Here is a 27,079-nt window from a genome sequence, read left to right as displayed (position 1 = left end):
GACGCTTGTGCTGCGGCACAACAAAAGGGAGCGTTCCATCAGGCCTTGCAGTATTTAACCTGCAGTGACAGAGCTGCAGGCCTGAGGTGTGCTCGCTGGGATGATAGGCGTTATCTGGAATGAGTCACTCTCCGTCCAGGCAGCCGGAGCAGGTAGTCCAGTCAGAGCTGGAGCGGGAGTCAGAGCAGGGAGGCAGCAGAGGAGATGCCCGAGCTGGGATGGGGAGCTGCTGTTGCAGTTGTCTGCCCGTCGGTCAGCAGACGCACTCTGCTGATCGTGACACAGAGCTGGAGCGTTTCAGTGTGGAGGAGGAGGAGGAGAAGCAGACGGAGGCAAGGTAACTCTGGTTCGATGGCGTTTGCACAGTAACATTTAAGTCGCTGCTTTTTGTATATTTAGATTCCGGTGTTCCTTGAATGAAGCTGGCATGAACCAGGTTACAGAAATCTCAATATTTCATATACGAGAGCAAAACTTTTCGAATGTATCGCTCAGGAAGTCATTTCTACTGAGCTGAAGAACAGAGTTTGTACGTTCCTTCTCTCTCTGTCTCTGTCTCGCTCTCTCTCTCTCTGATTGAATTCAGATGACAGTTCTCTCTGCCGCATTCTGCCAGAGTGAGACTGGAGCCTCTGCAGAGAGGAGCAGGTCCCACACTGTTCTCCTGGCAGTGATTAGTTTGAAGATGAATGTGGTGTGAAAATCGAGCATATGAAAGAACCCACCCTTACTCTCATTCTACCCAGCGTAAAAAAGTGATGAGCGATAATAAAAAAAAGAGAAGAAGAGAAAACAGTGACCTTAATGTGGAAAATCTAATACAGGAGAGTTTGTGCAAGCACAGAATTTGCATTTAGATAAAAAAAAAAATACGTTACGCAGTAAAGGTTTGTTATGTCAAAGTTATTATTATATGGCCTGAAAAGCGATCGGTATTCAAAGCACGATGTGCTCCATGTAGCAGAATCTGTAAAACAACAGTAAGATAAGACCATGATCATGTCCTGTGAACGACTTCAGACACTCAATGACATGCAGGGATGACACGGTAGCACCAAGTCAGCACGTTCATTTAATAACCAATAATTTTATGTACATAATTAAGAATCAAGTGACTGTAATAATAAAAATCCGTCAAATCCTTCACGTCTGCAGTCTTCTCAGCTCAGTCGTGTATTTCGGTATTTTCCAGGTCAGCGTTAGGGGTTTAGAAAGTGAATAATGGATTTAATCGCTCTAAGTTTTCTAACTTTATGAGGTGATAAATGTCAGTGTCCTGTTTTGAAATCAGAGGGAAACATAATCAGCTTTTAAACTCGCGGTGACCTTGAGAGTTTGACCCTCTCCCCGTGCTTTGTGATCCTGTTGGAGCAGGAAATCGTCTCGTGTCCTGTGAAAAAAAGAAGTAAAGAATTCTGCGAGTGCACAGGTTCTCTGCGCTCACTGCCTCGAATCTCCCGATCTTACAGTTATTGACTTTCGCGATGTTCGTGCCGCTGTGGTTCGCTCTGAACACGTTCCTCGAGGTGCTGAATGTCTAAACGCCAGATTATGTTTAGCAGCAGATCGCGTATATTGGACTCATGGATTAAATATGATTGTTTTCTTTAATCGAATATTGAGTGTGTGTGTCCGGCCTCTGCCGGTGAGAGAGCAGTTCTCGTGGTTAAAGCAATTTCACTCACTGCAGCATTTATTGAGCACATTGACCACACAGCTGCGCGACTTCTCACTCGTCCGCTCTAATTTGCTTTTGTGCTGAGACGCAAGGGGGCTAATTTTTTATTCATGATCCAATTTACGCCTTTTCTCTATATTCCAAGTCTGGCAGATGTTTGATAATTGAAGGCACGCGTGATTAGTCGTCACCTATAACCCTTTACGCGGGAGGCAGAGCTCGGATTCTGGAGGATTTTTCACTCTCGTGTCATTGAATAATTAAGTGGTGGTGGACTGTGTGCATGTGCTGTTCTGTGTGTGGCCACTAGATACTGCTGTTGTGTCATTCTGACGAGTAATACAGTAATTGTTTATGGTATATAGAACTTTTATGTTTGCCAAATAGGTTTTAGTGACATAAAACAGTCGGTAGACGTAAGTGATGGACTGAGATACGGATGCTGACCCGGCTGTCTGTCGCATGTATCGACCTAAACCGTCTTCATTCAGCTGTCTGCTCTTATCTATACGTCTGTCTGTGGATTATTGAGCTGGCACTGCAGCAGCCCTCGGCCCTCCGTCTGCCCCGCGTCCTCCGGCCCTCGTCTCCTCTGCCTGAATGGGATGGGATCTGATAAAGAGGACTTTGGGAGCGACATAAAGCTCTGGTTGCAGTCAGTCAGCAGTTTGTGTAGAGTGGACACGACACGGCGAGGGGTGACCACATCTCACAGCTCGCATATGGCCGCTATAAAGAGTGTCGGCTAATGGCTGCATTGTTTCTCTGCAAGTCTCCTTTTCTTCCATCCTTATTCTCTCCATCGGGACAGTAAAATGTGGTGTTATTGTTTCATCCCTCGCTGCAGAGGCTGTGTACTGTAACTGTGTGATTGAGAGTAGACAGAGAGAGAGAGAGAGAGAGAGAGGGAGGGAGGGAAAGAGAGGGCTGAAACAGCAAATTGTACATCTATCTGATCGCGCTGTGTGTGCTCTGTCCCGCAAACTCACTTAGGTCCGTGCACACAGTTGAAACAGGCTCGGCTGATGTATGTTGATAGAACAGGAACACTGCTTTATGGCCGCCGTCGCTATAAAGACAAACTTGGACCAAAGAGCGTGTTTTTCCACGTCTGATTACTCCCTGGTAAGTAGCAGTGCACCAGCATACAGGATGTGGACGACTCTGTATCCATCACACAGTGGAAATATGCTAATTAGATGAGAAAAATAGGACAAATCTATTGCACATTTGTCTTGAGGACGCGCAAGACGACGTCTAGAGTCATTCAGGTTTATTGCTCACCTCAAATGAACTTTGCCGGGCAGTTCCTTCACTTTTCACAAGGTAATTACATCCCATAATGGTTCTGCTCGCGGCCTGTTTTCTAAGTAAAGGACGATTGTGTGTTTTTTACTGAACATATTCCTATTCATGTTCTCTTTGCAGTGGGTTATTGTGAGTCATGCTATTGTTTGTTGGGATTGATGAAAGAAATAATCAGATTATCAGATTATTTAGTATGATTATGTGACTTTCTCCTGCTTTTTACTGTTTATATGACAGTATAACATATATATATACACATATATATGTCATGACACATATTTGTTCAGGATCTGTCATTAGATCATTATTTCAAGATTTAGTATCATTTATTGTTTAGTTTATACATGATCTACATTGCATTATATTTTATTATATATTTACAATTAATAGTATTAGGGCCACATGTAAAAAAAAGTTGAAAGAAAGAAATAATAAAATAGCATGAATTCTGAGATGTAGTCAGAATAATGACTTTAATTTCATAATTCTGACTTTTTTCTCAATTTAATCTCAGAATTATTAATTTTTTCTCACTTTAATCTCAGAATTATGACTATCATCTCAGAAATATTACTTTTTGTTCTCTTTAATCTCAGAATTATGACTTTTTTCTCACCGTAATCCTAGAATTTAATCTCATATTCCTGATTTAAATCTCATAATTCATGCATTTTTTGGATAAATTTTCATATTTTTTGAATATAAAAATATAAAACCTGTCCAATACGTTATATTCCCTTCTGAAAATCCCTCATATACATATTTGGTTTGTGCATCTTGTCTTTATTTTTCAGATGTTGTGGCAGTTCAGTTGTTTGCCAGTGTTGTACATTTGCACGACATTCATGTACCAGGTATAATCGATTGTCACAGAGTCCTTCTGCACAATTCAAATGGCCGTGATGGTGGTTAGACCCTCAGATTATCATCTCCAGAGCGTTGACGAGGGTCTTTACTCTCAGTGCTTTGACTCCTGGGGAATGCTAATGAGATGTGAAGGAGAGTGGAGATGGATGAGGAAGAGCAGCAGAGGATGAACCTCAGGGGAGGAAGAGGGCAACAGCAGCTGGAAGTGTTACCTGCACGTGTGTGTGTGTGTGTGTGTGTGTGTGTGCAGGACAGGTGCTTTCCGTTTAATCTGTGAGTTGACTTCCTGAGTCCTCGGCTGTTACAGAAAACATTTTTCACCTGGACCCCCACTCCGTTTATTAGCTGATAGGGAGCATTTGTAGCGTGGCAGAGTCATCAGTCTCCTCCGTTGTTGGGTCGTAGCCCAGGCATCACTGCCATTTCTCATGTTGTCTGACGCCTCCCCAACACACACTCCTCTGATCTAACAGCATTCTCCTATTTAAGCCGCTTAGAGCCAACCTGCAAAGGAAATAGAGTATGTACTGCAAAGATAGACCATTTAGTCATCCACAGTTTACTCAATGAGGCCAACCAGGAAGTAGGAATATGTAGAATAGCCACCAGGGGGCGACTGTCATCTGAGAATATAACTCTAGGGGAAAATGAGCTTTTACTTCTCGCGTGATTTATAATGTCAATTCACATTTTCTTGAGGAATGAATGGTCTCAATCAGCAGTTTCTGGTCCACTTCAGCATCTTTCAGCCTTAATGCATATGGATGCGCTGTATGTGAGTGTAAAGTGTTTTGAGTGGTCGTCAAGAGCAGAGAAGCACTATATAAATACAGACCATTTATCATTTATCCGGCACAGTATATACTTAATACAATAATCAATCAATGTCAATTTATAATGCAGTTTAAGTCGCGGTGTACTTTCTCTCACTTCCTACATTCCCCCGATCAGTCCCTCATCTATTTTTCCTTACTCACTGCTGTAAATCATCTTCCTTCCTTTCTTCTTTCCTACCTCCCTCCCTCCCTTACTTCCTTCCTACTCTCCTTTTCCCCCCCTCTTCTTTTTGCTGTTTGTTGCCTGCATGACTGCAGAGGGAATGGAGCAGGCAGGGCTTCCAGTCCAGTCCAGTTCAGGGAAGTGCACTGATGCCAGGGCTTTGCTGGAGAGAATGCTTACATTAGAGGAGAGCACACGAGAGGTGAGGAGAGAATATGATTACATGGCTAATGCTTTTGTCGCTGGTGGTTTCACTTCTTGCTCCAGGGGCCTCTTACATGATGTACTGGTTAGGTTAACGGAGCCTTGATAATAACCCATCACAAGCCTCACACGAGCGGAGAGGGGACAGTTCAGCGGGCTGCGTTTATTTTTAGCTCCGCCACAGCAGCCGAGCACCACAGAGGCGGGAAGGAGGATGTTTTGAATGAATTGACGCCACAGTGTTGAGCAGAGGACGTCAGCAGCGGCGGCGGCGGCGGCGGCGCTACCAGCTGAGCGGTGTACACACACTCACACACACACACACAGGGATCACTGAGTGAGAAGAGGCACGGCGCAGCAGCGAATCACAGACCTGCCGCTAACATGTGGGGCCAACCACGACAGTCAGCCTCGAGGCAGCCAGTGTACCGCGGGACTCGCAGGTGTGTATCCCAGCCCCGGCACGTATGTGGGATTGTTCTGCAGACGTAGATCAGGGAAATCTCTCCAGCTGCGGCAGGAGATGTTTGGACTGCATGGTGTTTGCAAGTATACGACGTGCTGAAGTGTTTCTGTTTTGTCTTTGCAAACTTTAAGGAGTGTGAGGAATAGTGATTTATTATTTAGTATATTTAAATGTACAGTTTAGAGCGGCAGCTAACGATTATTTTCGTTGTTCATCGGTGTTTGTCTAACCTGGAAATGATGATGTTCTCAAATGTCTTGTTTTGTCCACAAACCAAAATCATTGACTTTTAATGATTGAAAAATGAAGAACATATTCACATTTAAGAAGCTTAAACAATAGGAAATATTGTTTTAATCATGGAAAAAGCTTCAAACCGATTATACGATGATCAAAATAGTCGTCGATTAATTTAGTAATCGATTAATCATCCATTCATCGTTTCAGCTCCAGTACAGTTACAAGCTAATAAAATCATAAAAGAACATAAGATCCAGTTTGCTTTGGTCGGTGCTGTAATTCTGCAGAACTATACTGTGTATATATACATATATATGAGCACAAAGGTAGTACAACAATTTTTATACTGTACTTTCACGAATTCATTATGTTGTGTGACAAAAAAAAAAAACAAGACATTACCAATACAATCGGCACACGGATCAATGATATTGGCCCAATTCCCAATATGTTAATGAAGTCCGTGTCAGCACCTGATACCGATACTGGATTGGATTTGTCCCATCTCTACTGTTGGAGCAATCGTTGGAAGATTGAGAGGAAAAAGAGAGTGAGGGAGAGAGAGAGAGATGCTCACTCTGCAGTGCTTCATGATCACTGAGCACTGACTGCTCTGTTAATGTCAGCAGAAATGTGATCTTTCAGGCTGTTAATGTGGGATTGTGTGTATAAATTGGACTGCATTCTACCTTCTGGATTGACACAGTCTTAATCCGCTTTTTTTAACTGTTGTTTGGTGAATTTCTACTGGAAACCACTCCTTAGATCCAAATATTGCTGGATATTCACGGCATAAGTGATCAACCTTATTATCATTCCGTCATTGTCTTGATGTCACATGGAGTGGTGAGGTTACTTAGCTTATTCATCGAGTCCCTGTCAGGTCAGGGGCTGCGGTAACCCTGAGCAAGGTACCCAGTCCCCATTGCTCATTGTTAATTGGACACTTTAAATCGACCCCAGTCACAGGGGAGGCCACATCCAATGTACTCCCAGTGCCGGTCCCGAGCCCAGATGAATGGGGGGGTTAAGTCAGGAAGGGCATCTCTGCCAAATTGTGGCAACCCCCAGAGAGGGAGAAGCCGAAAGCAAAAAAAAGAAAGAAAAAAAAGTGTGTTCCCTGTGGACAAATAACACGCTTTCACCTTTGAGCTGTAGATAACAGAAGTTGACATTGTGGGTCAACTTGCTTGATGCGTGACGTCTTTGCAGGATATGTCGCTGCGTGTTGTATATGCACTTTACCACGTCTCAGAAACAGTTGAGATGTATCTATTTATATGATTTTACATAATTATTGCTGTGTTTTATATCATATTTTATATCATTTGACTGTGAGACCCGCACAAGAACTCCAGTAGACTTGTATTGAAGCAAAATAGCAGATAAAGTAGTTGAAATTGGACTTGATAAAACACTTGCTCATGTCTAGACCTGCAACTAGCGGTTATTTTGATAATCGATCAATCTGTCGATTATTATTATTATTCCTATTAATTGATTATTAATGAACTTACTACGAACTTACCATGAATCTTCTTCGTTAATTGATTATATAACATGGATTTAGCTTGGTATGGTTCTATTCAGGGTGAAGGCAAAATCCGGTTGGATTGGTGTTCACGAAGTTCCAGGAATATTCAGTGCGACTGAGTCACGCTCCATCCATCTCATCCGTTGTTCAACTGCAGGATAAACTGTGTCCTCTGTGCTTCATTTCTGAGCTTATATCTCTGTTGTGTGCAGCTCTGTGTGACTGTGTGACGGCTTCAGTCGGAAAAACATAATGCACCTAAATTTGGTGCAGGGGACAGAAATAATACACCGGGATTTAGGGGGGAATTGCTGTCAGAGAAAGGATGTGACCTCTCCTTAACTACAGACATTTCCAGGGAGACGCGGCGCTTCTAAGAATAGATATAATGATATCTAACAGACCGTTGAGGTATTTGAAAAGGGAGTACATTCTCTCCGTGTTTCAGGCAGTAACCTTTGAGATTCAGATCAGCCTCCGCGAGTGGGATGGACATTCCAGGGAGGGGACGCTTCTGCTGAAACCTGGTTTCTGCTGTGCACCAGATGTGGCCTACCTTCCTCCACTGGGTGGCTGACTTAATAAGCCTGCTAAGTCTCTATGAGCAGATACAGAGAATCTAAAAATAGCCCCTAAATTCGGTTTCCCCCTGCCAGCGGAACCTCACCTAATTTGTCTCATCCATCTGTTTAATTGCATGTTATAAAATAGTAATGTATGCGGGGGTTTCAGTGATCCAGCAGGACAGATGGGAGGGGGGGGGTCTTTAACTGAATTATTAAACCAGCCTCTATAATGTTCTATAATGTTGGGTAAAATAACCAGCATCAGTCAGTGTCGTTATCATGACGTTTATGTGACATGCAGTTAAACCAAGCTATGGCTGTAGCTCCGCTGTGCCATTCAAGTGACAACTGTCCTTGTCCCAGTGTACAGCACTCGTGGGGAATAGATTTATTGAATGAAGAGTGTCCGCTTCCACTACGCCAGGGGCCAAACCATGCCCTTTCCACCTGTGGTGTTTGTGGTGTTTGTGGTTTAGTTTAATGCTAGTTGTTCTTCCTACCATCCATCTTCTACTGCTTTATCCTCCACATGAGGGTCGCTGGTGCCAATCTCAGGCCGACATGGAACTAAAGGCTGGGTACACCCTGAACAGGTCCTCAGTCCATCACAGGGCCACATAGAGACAAACAACCATCCACTCTCACCTTCCCACCATCCATGAACTTAAAAATATTCAATACTTGAAGTGGACAGAGGAAAAATGAGTATTTGTCACTGTTATCTTCAACAACGGAGTATTAGGGCCACATTGAGAAAAAAAAAAATTCACAGACTTTGATATTAAAGTCGTAAATTTACGAGAATAAAGTTGTACATTTACAAGATAAAAGTCGTAAATTTACAAGAATAAAGTTGTAAATTTATGAGAATAGAGTCTTAAATTACAAGAATAAAGTAGTACATTTACGAGATTAAAGTCGTAAATTTACAAGAATAAAGTTGTAAATTTATGAGAATAGTGTCTTAAATTACAAGAATAAAGTAGTACATTTACTAGAATAGAGTCTCAATTTACAAGAATAAAGTTATAAATTTATGAGAATAGAGTCTTAAATTACAAGAATAAAGTAGTACATTTACGAGATTAAAGTCGTAAATTTACAAGATTAAAGTTGCAAATTTATGAGATTAAAGTCATACATTTACGAGAATAGAGTCTTAATTTACTACCGTTAATTTTTCCCCGAATTGTTGGATTTTTTTCACTTGACCCGCCCCCTCCTGACCAGACTAGAAGTTCACTGGCCCCCAGGTCTAGTAATAAAGTTGTAAAATTACGATATTAAAGTCGTATGTTTACGAGAATAAAGTCTTAATAACGAAAATAAAGTCTTAATATGCTAACCTGTTGTTTGAGAAGACTTCTTCCCTTCTCGCTGCTTTTGTGGAGGGGCAAATAGCTGGAACTGGTCCACTGCAGGGTTATCGATGGATGCAGAATAAAGTCGTAAAATTTGCGACTTTATTCTCTTAGTTTACAACTCTATTCTCGTAAATTTACAACCTTTATCTCCTTAATTCATTTTCGGGTGTTAGCCTGGGATGGGAACGACGGTGCATGTGCAGAGCACCCATGTCAGTTAGAGTCCTACTCAGGTCCCACTACAGTAGTTGGGAGTTCAGCTCCCATTTGCATGATCCGGGTGTGTTCGTCCAACTTTGATAAATTCACTTTAGTACAATTTCAATTGGACAAACAGGTTTACATAATAGTTCAAAGTCCAGTTTTAGTCAGTCTAATATGTTAACATACTAGGGAGTCAAAAAAAAAAGCACTCACAGAAGATAAATAGGCACTTTAGAGCAGGGGTCTCAAACCCGCGGCCCTACACTTATTTTGAAATGATTAAATTCAACATTTGATTATATATAAGCTTGTCTAGTGTTTTAATTGCAATTGTCTACATGTATATGTTGATTTAATGTTTTAAGTCCATTTTTGTTATTTGCTGATTCATTTTGCGTCATAAATATGTTTTTTGTTGTGAGCTTATACATCAAAACAAACACTTTTACTTTGTAATGGTGTGCGATGTCGTCCTGAATATTTGTAATTGCAACATCATGATGGATTATCAAGATATCATTTTAATTTCTAGTCACTAAACCGTTAATTTTTCCCCGAATTGTTGGATTTTTTTCAGTTGACCCGCCCCCTGACCAGACTACAATTTCACTGGCCCCCAGGTCATTTTGAATTTGAGGCCCTTGCTTTAAAGGAAACAATGTGAGAAAACAGTGTGCAGCATAGATTTAATTAAATATCCATTTCATGTATTTAATATTTAGTATATAGCTTATTTTTATTTTAAATATACCGTATAATTGCACTGGCAGAAAATGTAATTTAATTATTTTATATTTAAGTAAACCGGCTGCATAGAAACACACAGTCGACCTCAGTGTTGTTTATGCAGAACATAGACGGAGCCAACTGTACTGTTATCAAACCGCACAAAATAGTAAGACAATGTTATCAGGAGTAACGTTTGCATCCTATTAGAGATTATGTGTGTGTGTGTGTGTGTTTTCAAGGGCCACTGGGGTATCTGCATATTGTTAATTGCCACTGATCATTGCAGCCATGGAGCAGCTGTGTTGTCTTAACCCTGTGTTTCACTGTAATGTAACTTCCCACTGGGAGTGTGTGCACGACACACTGCTTTTCCTCTGTGTCCTGTGTGTGCGTGCCTACGTGTGTGTGTGTGTGTGCCTCCAGGAAACCTCCCTCCTGCAGTTCCCATTACAGTATCTGAGCGCACACACGTGCACTGTTCCGATGTCCTGCAACGAAACAGCTCGTGAGTGGAGCAGAATATCTGAAGCCAGCCAGCGCTGGTGATCAGTCAGAAACGTCTCTGTTTACCTCCGCTGACACCGGAGCAAACACTGCTGCGAGGGCTGCTCTGCTGCAGTAAAGCATACTGCGCTATACAGTACGAGCTCCTGCACCCTCAGGACCGAGATGCTCTGCAGCAAAAAAAACAAAAAACTAATCACATTTGTATCATGCTATAGCTTCTGTATTTATACCTAATTGTGATTTTAGCTGTTGGACGACTAATTTCATGTGACATGATTTTATTGGAGGTTTTGAATGAAAATGTTTATTTTTAGGATCCAGTCAGTCTTGATCTGCTTTTGACTTTTTGGACGAAAGCACTTGCAAGTGGCTTTAAAAGGAGGGACATGGGGAAACAGGGATTACCCTCGTTCTAATAATGTAATCCCAAATATTTTTTTGTGTGTAGCCCAAATTCACAAAGTCTTGGTGGGATTTACAATGTGTACATTTTGAAAGCATACGTGCTGAAGTAGTCGGCGGCATTAAGATGGTGTATATGTCATGACATAGGATAATTGTTATGTATTTGGTATTAGAGCTGAAACGATTACTCGATTAATCGATTATTAATCAACTATTCTGATAATCGATTAATCTATTTGAAGCATTTTGATTGTTTCAGCTTCTTAAATGTGAATATTTTCTTCATGTCTTTGCTCCGTATAACAACGAAATTATTAAAGGTGAATAATTTTGGTTTGTGGACAAAACAAGACATTTGAGAACATCATCATTTCCAGGTTTGACAAACACTGACCAACATTTTTTAACATTTTCTGACACTTTATGGACCTAATGACTACTCGATTATGAAAATAATCATTAGTTGCAGCTCTAAATGGTATATCAGACACAATCTTTAATCATTACATGTCATTATAATAATTATTGCAAAAACTATACATATCAATCAGTAGAATTAGCTACTCTGTCACATCAATTTGTCTCAAGATGATTTAACAATTTACTCATTTAACTCATTTTGTTTACACTCAAACCTGAAGCCCAGGAGTTGCCAATCCGTCGTTTTCCTCTATTTTCCCCAAAGATCTACTGTAGATCAATTAAAAAGACATAAAAATCCTGAAAACATGCGTTAAACTCCAACATTTAGCAAAGGAAATGTCTAAAATCTCAATATTTAACAGAGGAGTCTGCTGTATCTGGCTCAAACAAGCTGGATTCATGTTATTTATAGTTTCTCAAAGTCTGCAATATTTTTTTGCAATGACAGTTGTTACAGTTTCAGTTTGTTTGATTTGTTTCGATGTTGCAGGATTATGATGAGGATCAGAGATCAGATGGATAATCTGACCTCAAACATATGCACTGTGTTTGTGTGTGTGTGTGTGTGTGTGTGTGTGTTTGTGGCATGACAGATTGTCTTACCTCAGCAGAATCCGACAGAGTCACGCTGCAGCTCATTCATTTGCGGCTGTAAAACCTCGGCAGCAGGCGGCTCATTTGCGTTTAACGACAAATTTAAATGCGAGGAGTTAGTCGAGCTAATGAGAACTGCTGTGGGATGAGCATTGAGAAGCTGCAGGTATGACTTTCCTTGTTCTATAAGACGACGAGGCGTGTTTTTGGAAGTTGTGTGTGGATATTTAAGGATTTATAAGGAGTGAAGACAATCTTGCTTTTCTGGCCTTACAGCGCGTGATGATCGTCTTTCATTAGAAAAGAAGAGCTGACTCTTGAGTTGCCTCGGCTTTTGATTTGCAACTCTACAATCTCAGCTTATTTTTTCAGAACAGGCTGCGATGGTATAAATTCTGTGCTATGCCTTAGCCTGCAGAATAAGTGGGCACTTTGCACTGGTACACACATGTCAGGCCATTATGAAGGTACACTCACTTTTATATGAGGAAGAATGCTGTGGCGGCGCTGACACTTATTTCAATGAAAATCTATGACACATGCTGTTAAGTCGAGGTAAAGCCCATTTTGCAGTGTTCTGTTCCAGTTATTCTCTTTTCATCACATAATCTTGACAAGGGCAAGATTTCTTTTTTCCACTTTTGCACCTAACTGACACCCTGAGTTTGCCTTTTTTCACTTCTTTCATGAACTTTAACAACCTTTTGTTATCGAGTGTTCTTTTGTTTCGTCGCCTGAAGACGAGCATCAGAGCTCAAAGAAAGTCTCTTGTGTTGGCTTGATGTTAACTAATGGTCAGTGTTGATGTGCTTCTCTATGTGCAGTGCTTGCGTGTTTTGCTTGGGTGTATATGGAAACAGGGGGTGTGTACAGGATGTGCCTGACCTGGGAGAAAATAAATTTGGGTCCAGAATGACTCATTTCTGCTATTATACGCCATCCTGATGGTCAGCTATTGGAGCGTGTGAACAAGGACAATGAGTTGAAGAAATAGCAGACTCAACATCTTCTTATTGTGTCTGATTTCTTGTCTTTGTTATTGCGTAGAACTCAAAGTTATCCTTTTATTCAGCCGACGGTGTGATAATTGTTTGTCTTCTTAATCCTGCCTGTGGGAATTTAAGGGTAAGTCGAATCCAAATGAAGTATTTTGGGATGTGAATGATAAAAGCTGAGGTGGCTGCTCAAAGATGCTGTTAATATTTCCCTCTGTTTAGCTGTTTAGTTGTTGAATATCACTCATCGGTATGTTAGAGACTCCACATTTGACACTGGTAGCATCTCCTCCCAAACTCCTTAATCTCCTATGGAGTGACAGCTTTTGCCAAGTTATAAGTTAGCCTTTGCTGTTTCTGAGCTGTAGCACTGCTCGCAACATCCTCCTCTCCTCTTTCACCAATGATTCCACAACCGAGTTGCACCGTTAGTGTGACTTTGTGGCACTGACGGTGCACAAGAGAGGTGGAGAAGACAGTCCGGGCAGGGTAGAGTGGGTGGAGACGAGTGTCAGGCATGATGTGTTACAGAAGGATAGCAGCAACAAGTGAAAGGGAAGGTCTACAAGACGGTGTGATGTATAGCTTGGAGACAGTGGCACAGTCCAAAGGACAGGAAGCAGAGCTGAAGATACTGAGCTTCTCGTTGGAAGTGACCAGGATGGACAGGATTAGGCATGAGCTAAAGCAAGAGCAAGGCAAGGTTGAGATGGTTTGGTCACGTGCATCAATGGATGTTGAAGATGGAAGATGAATGAAAAGAGGAAGACCACAGAGAAGGCTCATGGATGTTCTGAAGGACACAGGGGAGGGGACAAGATGGAGGCAGATGTTCTCTAGAAAAATGTAACAGCTGAGACCTTAAGTTTTCTTACCTTATGCATCAGTTTTCTCATTACATCAATGAAGTAGTCTTAGTACTGTTTGAACTCTGTTGTGAAATGATCTGGCAATATTTCACAGATGATGCCAGAAGTGCCTGTGATTGCTCAGCTTTAGAAAAGCTGCATTTCACATCCCCTCCTGTTCTACATTGCATAGCTAAGCCGTGAGCTGTGTTTTGGCTTTGCAGTGAAGGTTGGATTCTGAGTTTTTTAGCAGCCGAGCGCACAGTACAGTAACACAAACGAAGCAACTGCTCAGTGTTCTCTACCTACAGGCAGGAATGTGCAATCCCAGATTGTAAAGAGAGACCGTACATAGTCGTGAAAGCTTCATTCAGTTTGATGACTCGTTTTGGGTCTTGGATAAGTAAGTCTTGCCTCATTAGATTGCCACAGCTCATCTGAATCTGTGTTGTGTAACATACTCATGTATTCATATTATTATTCATAATAGTCTTCACAATGAAAACAGTGTGGCATGAGTGTGGTCATCGTTATTGTTCAATCACAGTATGTGAGTAAGTGAAGAGCTGTCAGTGTGCCAAAGACAAGGAAAGGAACTATTTCTGATTTGGAGATTGACACGGTTCCCACGGGTCACAGATATAGGTCATTGAAAGTGCTTAAAAGAAGTTAAGGTAAATGTCTCCCTTGTTTGTTATGACACCAACTACTGTTTCATGCCCAGCATGATGTACGTAGACTAGGCCTATCGTAATTACTAGTGGTGCTGTGGGCACTGTACTCTTCAGCAGTCAAGAGAATCAGCTACTTCAGGTTCCTGGGCATCAACATCAGTGAAGACTTGGAGGTCCAGCATGGACTCCAGGATACTCACAAACCTCTACAGATGTACCATCGAGAGTATCCTGGCTGGGAACGTCACAGCCTGGTATGGTGGCTCCACTGTCCTCAAACGCAAAGGTGCTGCAGAGGGTGGTCAAATCAGCCCAGAACATCACCGGGTCAGAACTTCCCACCCTTCAGGACATTTACAGCCAGAGCTGCAGGAGCTACACAGTGATGTGATTATGGACTTTTCACTCATTTCATTGAAAAGTCCTTGAATTTGATGTCAACCAAGGCGTGGGAACCCTGGATTGAACATAATCTCATGTATTTGATTGCAATTGCCTACAAATTCAAGAAACGGCTTCAAACTTGGCAGGTGGCTGGCAAATATAGTGTGTGCAGTGCCCACGTTAATGTTGTTTGGTTAAGAAATTAAAGAAAAAAGGAATCCTTAGTGCAGAGTGATCATCCAGCCCATTGTACTACCTGGTACACTGTGTGTGTCATAGCTCAACAGATGGTAATCTAGGTTCTGGCTCAATGATTCTTTGCAGATGTTTGTGGTCATCAGACGCTTGGATGGATGTCGGAGCTCTAGTAGCTTCTGCATATTTACATATTGGTGAAGACGATGACTCATCTTGTACCCGGGCGAGTTGACTGATTCCTATCCAATCAAAACGCTGTGTTGCATGAACTCAACTCAATCTACTCTTTTGTGGAGTCAGCATTTCTCCGGTCTCCCCCCCTCTCTCTCTCCAGCATCTCCCCACGTCGCGTGTCGTCGGTTCTCTTCCCTCAGAACCATCACTCTCAGCTTCCTCTTTGGTGAACACCGCAGATGGTGGAGATGGCGTCGAGAGGTCCTCATCACACTGTGTCAGTTCATATGTGCGTAGGGACCCTCCCCCTCATGAGGCCTAGAGGCCTTGTCTTGATGAATTAAACATGACCTGGATTATCTGGTCAACCTCTGTAAAGATCAGATAGTAGAGACTTCAGTGGTGGATTGACACAGAAATACTGTGATACTCCAAACGAGAGGATAAGATACATCCACATGTCTATATTGATTTTATGTTGCCGTTGAAGAAGGTTATCTCACACTATATGTATAGCATGTTGTTATTTAAGTATTTATTATGTGATATTATTTTATTTAGCTATCAGTCGATGAGCTTCAGTGATAATGGTGAATGTAAATCCGGGCTAAACAGTTCCACGTCCTCCGTCTCTTATCTCCTTCGCACTGTCAGGTACTGCATTGTCGGTTTATCTCGCGTTGAGTGATAATTCCCCTCGCCTGCAGCTTGTCAGTGCCCCCAGAAGAAATCTGGCCAAAAGCCACGTCAGGTTTCACGTACGTTGCTGCGATGTTTAGAACTACGCCAGGCGGCGTTGCCGTGTTTGAAATACCTCAGTTCCATCTGCTTAATCCTAAATGTAGTTCTGTGATAGATGGGGCAATCTCACGCCCTTTCCTCAAAACATTTACGTTAGCCTGTTTCACTTCATCCATCAGATGTACAGAATATGTAGACATTGACATTCAGTATGAGTTAAACAAGGAGTTTGCGTGTTCTCCCCGTGTGTGCATGGGTTTTCTCTGGGTTCTCCAGTTTTCTCCCACAATCCAAAAACACAGAATATGGGGATTCAATTGGACACTCTAGATTGACCGTAGGTGTGAGAGTGAATGGTTATTTGTCTCTATATGTGTCACTGTGATGGACTGTGATGATTTCACGTTCAGATTTCGCGATATTGTCTCTCAGAACTCTGCTCTCGCACGCAACTCAAGCCGAGTTTTGAGAGGCAATAGCACAAAATCTGCATGTGAAATCCATAAATGATGCTCTCAAATCAATATATTATGCTCTTGAATTAGGATAACCCCCCATACCACTTCCTCTGCATGCACTCAAACATCGCACACATAGATACAGGATGGATCTCTGCAGTTAAATATTGACTTAAAGCTGCAAGGTCCTTTCATTGATTGAATCCTCAAAGTAATGCTCACTCCAGAATAACTTCCTAACTTTTTTTTCTTTGTTGCAGCAAATCCCCGTCTCCATCGATCCCCAGCATAAGTGCTTTTGGAAGTCTTTTTCTAGTCATGGTTGGAGGCGTTATATACCCACAATTTATTTGATGAATTACTTCAAATTGCCCCCTATAAATAGTAATCGCTCAGGTAAAATTGATGCCAATAGCGCAAAAGAAGTTCTGACCTGCCCACAGTTATGTAGGTTTCTATCTCTTGTTTTCTGTTTTCTCTCTTACTGCAGGTACTGTATATGTTGTAACAAATCCAGACCATAATAGGTTCATTACAGTGCAAACAAGAGCAGACATTTTGGGCAAAAATAGTGCTATGATGGCGTTTCCTCATTTCTGTTTCCTCTGTTATTTTATCTGTTTGCAGGGAGGGTCAGTGAGGGGCAGTGAGGCTGGAACTGTGCCCTTCATCCTGTGTAGCAGTTACATTACTTTTGTGGAAAGTGCTATATACAGTAAATAATAAGTGTTATTTAACATCTTAAAAAAATACTTTTCAAATTGAGCAGACATGAAATGAGAGCTGTTACTAAAAAGGCAACACCAGAAACCGCGCCTTTTGTTTTTAGAGTTGCAAGAGATTTCTTGCATCTTAATTCCTCATTAATGGACCCACACGGGGCTTTTTTTTTGCATTCACTGCGATGCAATTAGCACTTGGTGTGCTTATGTTTTGAAAACGGCACGATTTGAAAGGCCCATTGTGACCGCACTAAAATGTGACGCGTCAGAAAATGTGTGTTGAATGTTAATAATGTGACGGCTCTTTCAGTTTCTGCCAAACCGTCTGTCTGTCGCTGGTTCAGAGACGCTGGCAAATCTTTTCGCCTGTTTTTCTCCGCTCTGCGTTGGGGCCTGTTTGAGCATGTTCTTCCAGTCTCCCGGGTTTTCCTGTTCAGTTTTGAGTCAGTGTAGCAGTAAATAAATGATTATGATGATAGTTGCGAGTAGGCCTGGGCGATATATCGATTTTATCGTTTAATTCGAGTTTTTTGCTTCTGTATGGTACCCAAGCAGTCGCTTTGCACATTGCTAAAGATATGGTACCCACATATATACAGTGGAAAAGACTTGGTTTATCCACTTGCTGAAAACTCGTAGTTTAAAAAAAACAAAAAAATAATTAAAATCGAAAATCGGGGATTTTATTTTTAGGCCGTATCGCCCAGCCCTAATACAGAGAAAGGCCTGTGTGAAAAGAAAAACCTCTTTTAGTAGACACTGACCAGATAAATCCCAACAAAAGTCTGGAAAAGGAAGCCGAGCAATGTTGCTGCAGTGTTATGAAACTGATAAAGGTCAACATGTGCAAATCCTGCTCAAAAAAAAGTCCCCGTAATGGCTTCCTCTATCCGGACACTATACACACACCTCTCCTATTACTTAGGCTTGGCCTGCTGCAGGGCGTGTCTGGAAGTCAACGATATCTCTCTCTCTCACTACATAATGTCCCGTCACACTCTGCCACACATTCACACTGCCGGGGGCCGAGCAGCTCTGTCGAACATGCACGAGTGACGGCCTCGGTCTGCAGAGTTCACGCTCGGTTCCCGGCGCACAGTCTGACCTGTCGTGCGTGCACATCCACGGCCCTGATTACATTTCTATCGTCTTATTATGTGGAGGTATCATCTGAAATGCCAGCTGTTGTTTTCAAGGGTGATTAGTGGAATATGCTCAACATTTATTTGTCGATACAGGAGCCAAATATGGGCTCCTCTATTGGACCTGTTCATTTGCTGTGGTTTATTTTGAAAGCTACATGGAGAGAGAATAGTTTCCTCTTTCATGTCTTCATAACACTGCTTTGAGAGCTCCTCTTTTCTTCGGGGTTTATTCTTCGTGTCTCCTGAATGTGCGGAGTAAATCTGTCACTGAATTTAACTTGCTTCTAAATTTAAAATGTGACAAAAGCTTGGCTGGAAACAACAAAACCAAAGTTGCTGCTCCTATAGCGTCAATATTTACAGTGTGCTGGTACCACCTGCTCCCCTGCTCTGCATTCCTCAGGATTAGTTTCTATTCTGTCTTAGCGCAGGTCACAGTGCATCAAAAAGCAGACACCGGTGACTGTGACGTGCCCTTGAAGAGGATTTCTTTTTAAATTGCACTCTTAAGTTGCGGTGTATTTCTGGCCCCTTGTTTAAATTCCTAACACTCTGACTGTGGCGTGTGTGAAATTCTAATGATCGGCCACAGCTGATGTTTCGGAAAAGCTGGTGGGAAATGTGCAGGTGTGACTTTGTACTTTTATGTGAACCTCAGTAGTGTATAGGGAGCAAATAGTGAGAAATAGCCAAACTGCCGACATGTCCTCTTGTCTTTGTCACTGTAGTTGCAATGCTGCCACACAGAGGAGACCACTGGAATTCCTCGGTGATGATTATCACCACCCAAAATATGTCTAAAACCAGAGGTGGGCAATTATTTTCCCCAAGGGGCCACGTGAGAAACATAAAATATTTTTTGAGGGCCGGACAAATGGGCTGCATTCATTCTGCTCAATATTAATTTGATCTCTTCATATATATATATATATATATATATATATATATATATATATATATATATGTGTATATATATATATGTATATACATGTATATATATAATTATAACAAACTAACTATTGAAAATAGAGCTTTACTTTTAACTTATGTAAAGAAATCTTTTGCAGTCCATGTCTTATTTTTGTTTTTTTTAACATGAGCCGACATTTTTAGGGGGGCAGGGGTAACTGGCAAGCGTCACCTGTCACTGTGCAGACAGAAGCAGATACCTGTGTCCATACGTCAGGCTTTTCAAAATAAAAGCAACACAGTTGTATTGCATGCGCAGCATAAATACTTGTTCGTCTGTGTTTATGACTGATGTACTGCCGAATGTGTAAAAATGTCTAATACTGAGGTCAACAAGCATTTTGAGACTGAGAGCAACAATATGGAAGGCTACCAACATCCCAGAATAATACAGATTAGCTTTGTTTACCCTTTAAATTCAACATTGAACATTAGGAGGTGGTCTACATTCACTCTTCATCATATTCATCGTTAATGACCATTAATTTGATGAAGTGATCATATGAAAGCATGCAGGTTTATTGTGTTTGTTTGTTGTCAGATAAACATCAGGAACAAAAATGTCATGTGGAAGCTAATTGGAAAACAGAGTCATGTCCACAGCCCGAGGCTCGAGTGTTTCCTGTGAGCCCTGCAGCTCAGACCTGAGGCGGCGAGAGAAAACCTTCTGAGATCCAATGTTCAGAAAAATAATAATCATAATAATAAGCCTGTGGGTGTTTGTCCAGTGGAATAAATACAGCAAAATCACATTTACACTCGAGCTAAAGCGACAAATCCTTTTCAAATCAAACTCACAATCTGAAAAAGGTAAGAAACTTTACTTTTCAACTTTTTTTGGACAAATCCACTTTTCCATCCACAATTGTTTGTGCATGGTGGAAACAATTCACACTTTTGACTTCTCGTCCTTGTGTTGGACCACAGTGAGTCATATTTTGACGCCGTTATGTTGTAAATGCCGTTTTAAGTCTCTATTTTAATATTTGACTCAAGCTTAATTAGATTTTAAGATATTTTACCCAAATCGTGCAGCTTTAAAAAACAAGGCTGTGCTTCATCACCTTTGTCATGTGATATTTTTAGACTTGTGCTGCGGGCGACCAGGTGACCATCAGACCTGCTTCATTATTCAGAAACTGGCAATAACACAACACTTGGAGACTCACACTGATGACAGGAGTGCACTCTTGAATCGCAGCTGCATAACTTAACATTTCCTGGAATCGGATGAGTTTCTGTTCTGAGAAGAAGGGAGTCGGAGGTGGAGAGAGAGCGAGAGGGAAGGTTAAAAACCGTGAAAGGAGGAGGATCTGATAAGGAACAGAGGTATTCCCCAGATGGGAGGGGGGTAAGATCTCCTCCTCAAACTCTCACACAGCTCAGGTCGAACGGGACAGTGAGATAAAGCACTTCATCCTCCTCCTCCTCCTCCTCCTCCCGTTCTCATCCCACTGCCTCATGTTTACGCTCTGCTCTCTGCGGACGCCAGCTGCCACGGGAGACCCTCTCTCTCTGTGTCTGCCACCTTCTCCCCGTAATAGAGAGGATTTCCATGACCGGCGGCGGCAGCAGCAGCAGCAGCAGCAGCGAGTCTAGCAGCCGTTTGACAATGATTCATTACTTCACAGCAGGTGAGGCTGTCGCCACTGAGTGTGAGTGTGTGATACAGCAGAGCAGAGAGAGAGAGAGGGAGAGAGAGTGATCAGGTTTGGGACTCGTTGTCTGTGTTTCTGCTGCTGGTGTCCTCACAGCCACCATTGAGCCTGTGTGCTGCACTTGTTCTGTTTCAAAGAATTAGTGTGTCAGGACTGGTAATGCAGCATCGAGGGAGGGAGGGAGAGAGAGAGAGAGAGAGAGAGAGCAGGAGAGAGCTGCAGTGCTGCTGTTTCCACACTTTCTTGTGAGATGCTTTGACTCCGCTGCTGAGTTTGCACTCCTTACATCAAGCTCAGCTTAGTTAGTTAGAAAAAGTCTCAAGTTGCTGCTGTAACCTTTTGCACATTTGTAACATTTAGCCTGAAACCACCTCTTTTTTCTTGTTTACATTGTGGCAACACACATGTGTTAAATCATTCCATTATTGTATGTTTCTGCTTCTCTCTGATGAAATCAAACAGAAGTTCTTCTGGACTGGATGCTTTGTTTTTTTTTTAGTTTTATCTTCCATCTTTTCATGTGTTGACCTTTTTGCAGAGCATGTGTTTACCGCCTGCACACTGATATCTAAACGTATGTCTCACTGCTGTGGCTCTGAATATGAATATGGCTTCCTTCTGTTGTCAATCTGCTGTGGAAAACACACATTCTCTATGAGTGTTGATTAGTTGTTTGGTCCATTATATTTTCATTATTTGGATTTTTTTGTTATATGTGATGTGGAGGATAAAGCTGTGGAGGGATAGTTATATGGTGGGAAAAAAAACCCCAAAAAAATGGAGTATATTCAATTTCAAGAAGCCGAAAAATCCCTCAACCCAATTTATCAACTATCAAAATAGTTGATGGTTAAGTAATTGATTAATAATCGATTAATTGAGGCCACTTTTGGCAATCGAACACTGGGCAGAGTGACTGTTCACATCGTGTTCGTCAAAACCCCAAATGCACCCAAAACAGACCCAACTCTCCACTTGAATATTTTGTATTTATCTCTATTTTTTTTGCTACATTACGTCCGACTGCTATATCCCATGTTTTTGCTGCTACCTGTAAACGACACTAAACGTGTGAACACAGGGGTTAAAGGGGTCGAGGAGGTGGAAATCATGTGTTCAGTTGAGCCTGAATCAGATCTGACACATCGGTTTGTCGTCATTTGTGAAATGAGATTGTGCCCCCCACGACACACTGTACTGTACGAGTGTGAGCTCATCTGCGGCAGGAGTTCGTGTTTCCTCTGGGGACGACGTTGCCACAGGCCTCGGTGGAAGCTCGTTCTCTGCAAACAAATAGAGCCACTGTGCCGCAGTGTTTGTGCAATAACTGGGGGGGGATGCTGCACATTCCTGGACAAGTAGTTCAGAAGTAATGCGGCTGAAACAAAAGCCTTAAAAGAATGCACATTCCTAATTAACGGGGAGAGCTGGTGCAGCGCTCCTCAGCAAATTATGAGCTGTCCCCACCAGGAACAGTCCTGTGTGTGTGTGTGTGGATATCACGTGAGTTTCTGATGCATTGTTTGTATTTGGTCTTTTGTAGTTGGTGTGTGTGCAGAATGGCTCGGCATCAACTTTCCTGTAATGTCACCTCGTAAATCTCTCGGCTCGGCTCCGTGTGTTTCGTGACGGCACGACTTTCGCTTTGTATATTTCTGTACCACTGAGACTTTGCAGCTGTCTTTCATCAGCTTACTGTTTGACATTTACTTATACGTGTACTTATAGTATAATATATCTCCAGGCGTGTGTGTGTGTACAACATAACAGATTGGCAATAACGTACGTGATATTAGATTTACCAGTATGGGATGGACAGATGTAATTTGTTTCATCACAACATGGTATAATATTAACTATTTGGGCAATTAAAAAAATAATTTGCCTGTATCACAAATTACACCATGATATGATGCATTTAAGTATGATTCAGTGGCCTGTGATGGATATGAAGCCACAAATGGTAACTTTAAATATTAACAAATGTCCATTACGTACATTCCAACCATCATCAGCTCCGCACGACTCTCTGTGATTCTGGGCGGACGTGAAACGCAAGCGGTGTAAATTGGCGGAGCCGTGCGAATCAGAGCGCAGCGCGACAACTCTGCAAGCAGCGTATTCACCCGGCAACAGTAGATACTATTTTCTGATTGACTGATAGGTACCTGTATGAATGAAGTACGCAGAGCAAGCTGCGTTCGCGTCATCGATGCATAGATGACCAATTTTTGTGCCGTGACTCTGTGCGTGAGAAATGTCATGTGTGGCGTGTGAACTCAGGAAAGTTTCCTCTTAATCCTCATCCTGTAGACAGCGTGTGTGTGTGCGTGTGTGTGTTACAGTGCTGCAGCAGGCGAAGCCTCGTCTTCCTCATACTGTAGCAGCGTCTCTGCGTTTTTACCTCCAGCGGCTTGTGTTCGAGCTTCAGATAATAACATAACTGCTGAGAAACTCTCTGAAAAATACCTTTGGGCAAGTGTCAGCAACACTCGCAGTGTTTTGCTGCCACTGACGCTTCGAATGAAAAGAAAATTCTTCAAAAACGAAGAAAAGGGTGCATTAATAATACGTATGAGAAAAAAAGAGCATTTTATTTCTTAATTTCTTTGGGAGGGTTTATTTAATAATCCAAATAAATGTAGGAAGCATTATGTCATCATGCTTCCTTTAATATCCAGGTCATTTGACTGCATAGGCACTGATACAATAAATAAATAAATAATACATATAATGAACATAATAAAGTTTCTATTTACTCTAATCTACAAATAATTAAATATATAATGCACTCATATAATGTCATCTCAGAATATTAACCCACTAATCCAGATTGATTAATCATGACACCCCTAAATGAAATGATAAGCCAAATATTGACACTGTAAATACACAATAGACGACAACAAGCACAAACAGAGCCGCGTTGTAACATCTCTGCCTCTTCACATGTCTCTTTCTTGTTCTGTCGTGTGACAGTAACATGTGTTTATGTTCTACTTAAAGCAATAAATGGCTCCGTCGGATTGCGATCAATAAAGCGTGGTGCGCTGCATGAAAGAGCTGACTCTGACTGTTTGCGTCAAAGACTCTGAGCTTGCTTTCATGACCGTAGTGCAACCATGGATTCTACATCTGCAGACAGTTATAGAAATCTAGAAGCATGATCTGACATTTGTCATTTTTGTCTTTTCCCTGCAGCCACAACCTGAGGAGTACGTCGTTCCGGCATCCTGTGACGGGACAGATCTCCCCTGAAAACACAGAATACACGCTACAAGACAGGTGAGTGGGTCTGGCCTCTCCTCCCTGGGAATGAAGCGTACTTTATAGCACATGAGAGGTCAGTTCAAGGTCAGTCAGTGGGAGGTTGAGCGAGAGAATTAGACCCTCCCTGAGAAAGAATGTCACAATAGTTTCCTATGCAGCTGGAACAAAAAGAGGAAAAACAGTCAACACATCTGGAGTCATTAATCCCATCGATCGCCCTGGTCATGTTAATTCTGGCTTAACCACGGCTGAATTATAGGTTTATTTTGGTCCATCTGAGCTGTTTCTCTTAATGTCTTTGGAGCCGGAACAGCAGAACGCTATTTCTGACCGACAGTGATTTATATAAGTATCAAATAAGTCACTACTTTGACATAAATATTGCGTGTTTAACACCAGCGTGTCAGCGAATTAGAATTGAAATAGTGTTAGAATAGCAAGATTGCTTCTCTCATTGATGTGCCGTGGCGCGGCAGCTGGATTTACTGTCATTGTTTTATGTCACTGTGTGACTCTCGTCCCTTAAAGCCGTCAAACGTGCAGCGTGGCAGGTTTAGAGCACAATATAAACCCGGCAGGTGTCTGATTGTACTGAAGCTCCCCCGGTGTGCAGAGATTCAGACGCTTGTTGAGTGACCAACGTGACCTCTGCGTTCTCGCTAATTCAGCCCAAACTGATCAACAAAACCCCCATGTCAATTTATTATTTATTAATTATTACATTTATTTTAATATTTATTATAATACTTATTTTAGTTATTAAATTAAATTAAATTAATTTTTTAATATAAGTTTTAAAAAGTATAACTTATTTCAGAGTTGACAAACTTAATTCTTTTTTTTTTTTCCATTTGTTTATAGTACAGCAAAACTAGTGTGAGAGAACAACAGCACTGGAAGTCCATGTTCTTATTTTTCTTCATTTAATAGCGTTAATTAATTCAATAAAGCTGCAGCAGCTTCAGTCACCTCAGCAGCTCCCAGGTTTAGGTTGCTGAGTCATAACAGCATTTTTCAAACATTTTTAGACACCGTATGGTGAACGGTCCCTTACCGCTCACATACTCAGAAAGTGGAAAACTTTGCCGTTAATTCTGTATACGACGATGTCTGTAAAGGAAGTAAGTTACACGCATTCAAGTTAATCACTCACTGTATTTCCAGTTGAGGAGAACCTGAGTGTGTTCCCTGGGAAACTGTACTGGATTTAAAGCGAGTTTGATCATTATAAAACATGATCAATTTGCCAAATATACACTGACTTGCTGAAAGGATTTAAAAGTGTCTCATTTCCATCAGAGCAGAAGAAGGAGGATTAGATCAGGCTTATTGTCTCTTCCCCTTCTCGCACTGTGTGGTGTGAAATATCGCTCCCCTCCACCGTGGGCCACAACAAATCTCCCGGGGAAACTGCTCCAGTGACAGAGGCGGTAAACAGAATTAAAGCTTCACATAAAACAGCAGAGATCCCTTCATGTGAGAGAAATATCCCTTGATAATGCAATCTGCTGCCCGGGCTGCGAGTGCAGATACTGCACATTTGTTCCACTGCGGTCTCTCCTTGTCCCTGAGACACACATGTGCAGTTTATGTCTGACACAGACATGGTCAGGACCCACGAATGGTCGCGGGTTATTGTTTTATTTTTATTTTCAGCATTTTATTTCATGAATATAATGAAGTTACAGTTAACTTATCAAACTAAACCTATTGACGGCTTAACCTATTCTAAATATATATAGTATGTTACAGAAAGTCCATTATAGTATGCATAAATGTGCTCCATATAAAGCGCACATGGAGAATGGACAATTGTTTGTTGCGTGTCTCTTTTAAAGCATTTGCATAAAAATGCAGTTTGTAAGTGTCGTCTGAAAGACAGGTCACACATTTCCGTTGTAAGTTCAATGGTCTGTCTCGTGCTGGGCAAGTCATTTAATCAGTTAATGTACAGAAAGCAGGTTTGTTTTTTTTATAATGCCATAACAACCTGTCAGCGTTATGTAAATTCCTCTTGGCTTCCTCTGCCTTCCTTTGCAAAATCTGGCCTTTTGTGACAGTAGACGTTGTCCAATCACAGCCCAGTAGAGAGAGAGTAGCTGTTCCTATAGGCTGTTCCATTTCAACCACCCCACATACATACAGATCTCTTTGATGCAATTAATTGCTACAGTAGCACCAGATAACAACAACTGCCTATGTTGCAAAGAAACCTACGGAGCCCTGGAGGTGACATAGACAGACTTTTTTTTTCTTAAAGCATGCGCACGCTTTATGACTCACACGTGCGAAATAATAAGTCGCACACATGCTTTTGTTTCTCGGCGACTTAGTAAAGCGCATGTGTGAGTTATAAAGTGTGCGCACGCTTTATAACTCGCTTTTAGCCCACTTTTATAACTCGCACACGCGCTTTAGTATCTTGTGCCACTTATTATTTAGTGCATGTGAGTTATAAAGCGTGCGCACACACAAAATAATAAGTCGCACGCGCGCTTTTGTATCTCGTGCGACTGAGTAAAGCGTGTGTGCGAGTTGTAAAGCGTGCATATGCTTTATAACTCATACGCATGAAATAATAAGTTGCACACGTGCTTTTGTATCTCGTGCGACTTAGTAAAGCGTGTGTGCGCGTTATAAAGTGTGCGCACGCTTTACAAAAAAAAACCTCCAGGACTCCGTAGAAACCTAATAAAGGAAGAGTCTAAAAAATCCATTGGACAATAAACAAAATATACGAAGTATTTATGTCAGG

The 27,079-nt window shown here is 41.7% G+C and overlaps 1 protein-coding gene across 1 annotated transcript in view; it reads left to right on the top strand.

Moving 5' to 3' along the window:
- LOC122760238 (pleckstrin homology domain-containing family A member 7-like) overlaps nt 1-27,079 on the top strand; it is a 72,167-nt gene that overhangs the window by 20,585 nt on the left and 24,503 nt on the right. The window contains exon 7 of the mRNA XM_044015320.1: nt 24,256-24,339. Coding sequence (XP_043871255.1) covers nt 24,256-24,339 — 84 coding nt within the window. The remainder of the gene's footprint in view (nt 1-24,255; nt 24,340-27,079) is intronic.

Source organism: Solea senegalensis, unplaced genomic scaffold, assembly GCF_019176455.1.
Source record: "Solea senegalensis isolate Sse05_10M unplaced genomic scaffold, IFAPA_SoseM_1 scf7180000013253, whole genome shotgun sequence".
In the NCBI taxonomy this organism is placed as follows: domain Eukaryota; kingdom Metazoa; phylum Chordata; class Actinopteri; order Pleuronectiformes; family Soleidae; genus Solea; species Solea senegalensis.
This window is presented reverse-complemented; position numbering and strand designations above follow the sequence as displayed.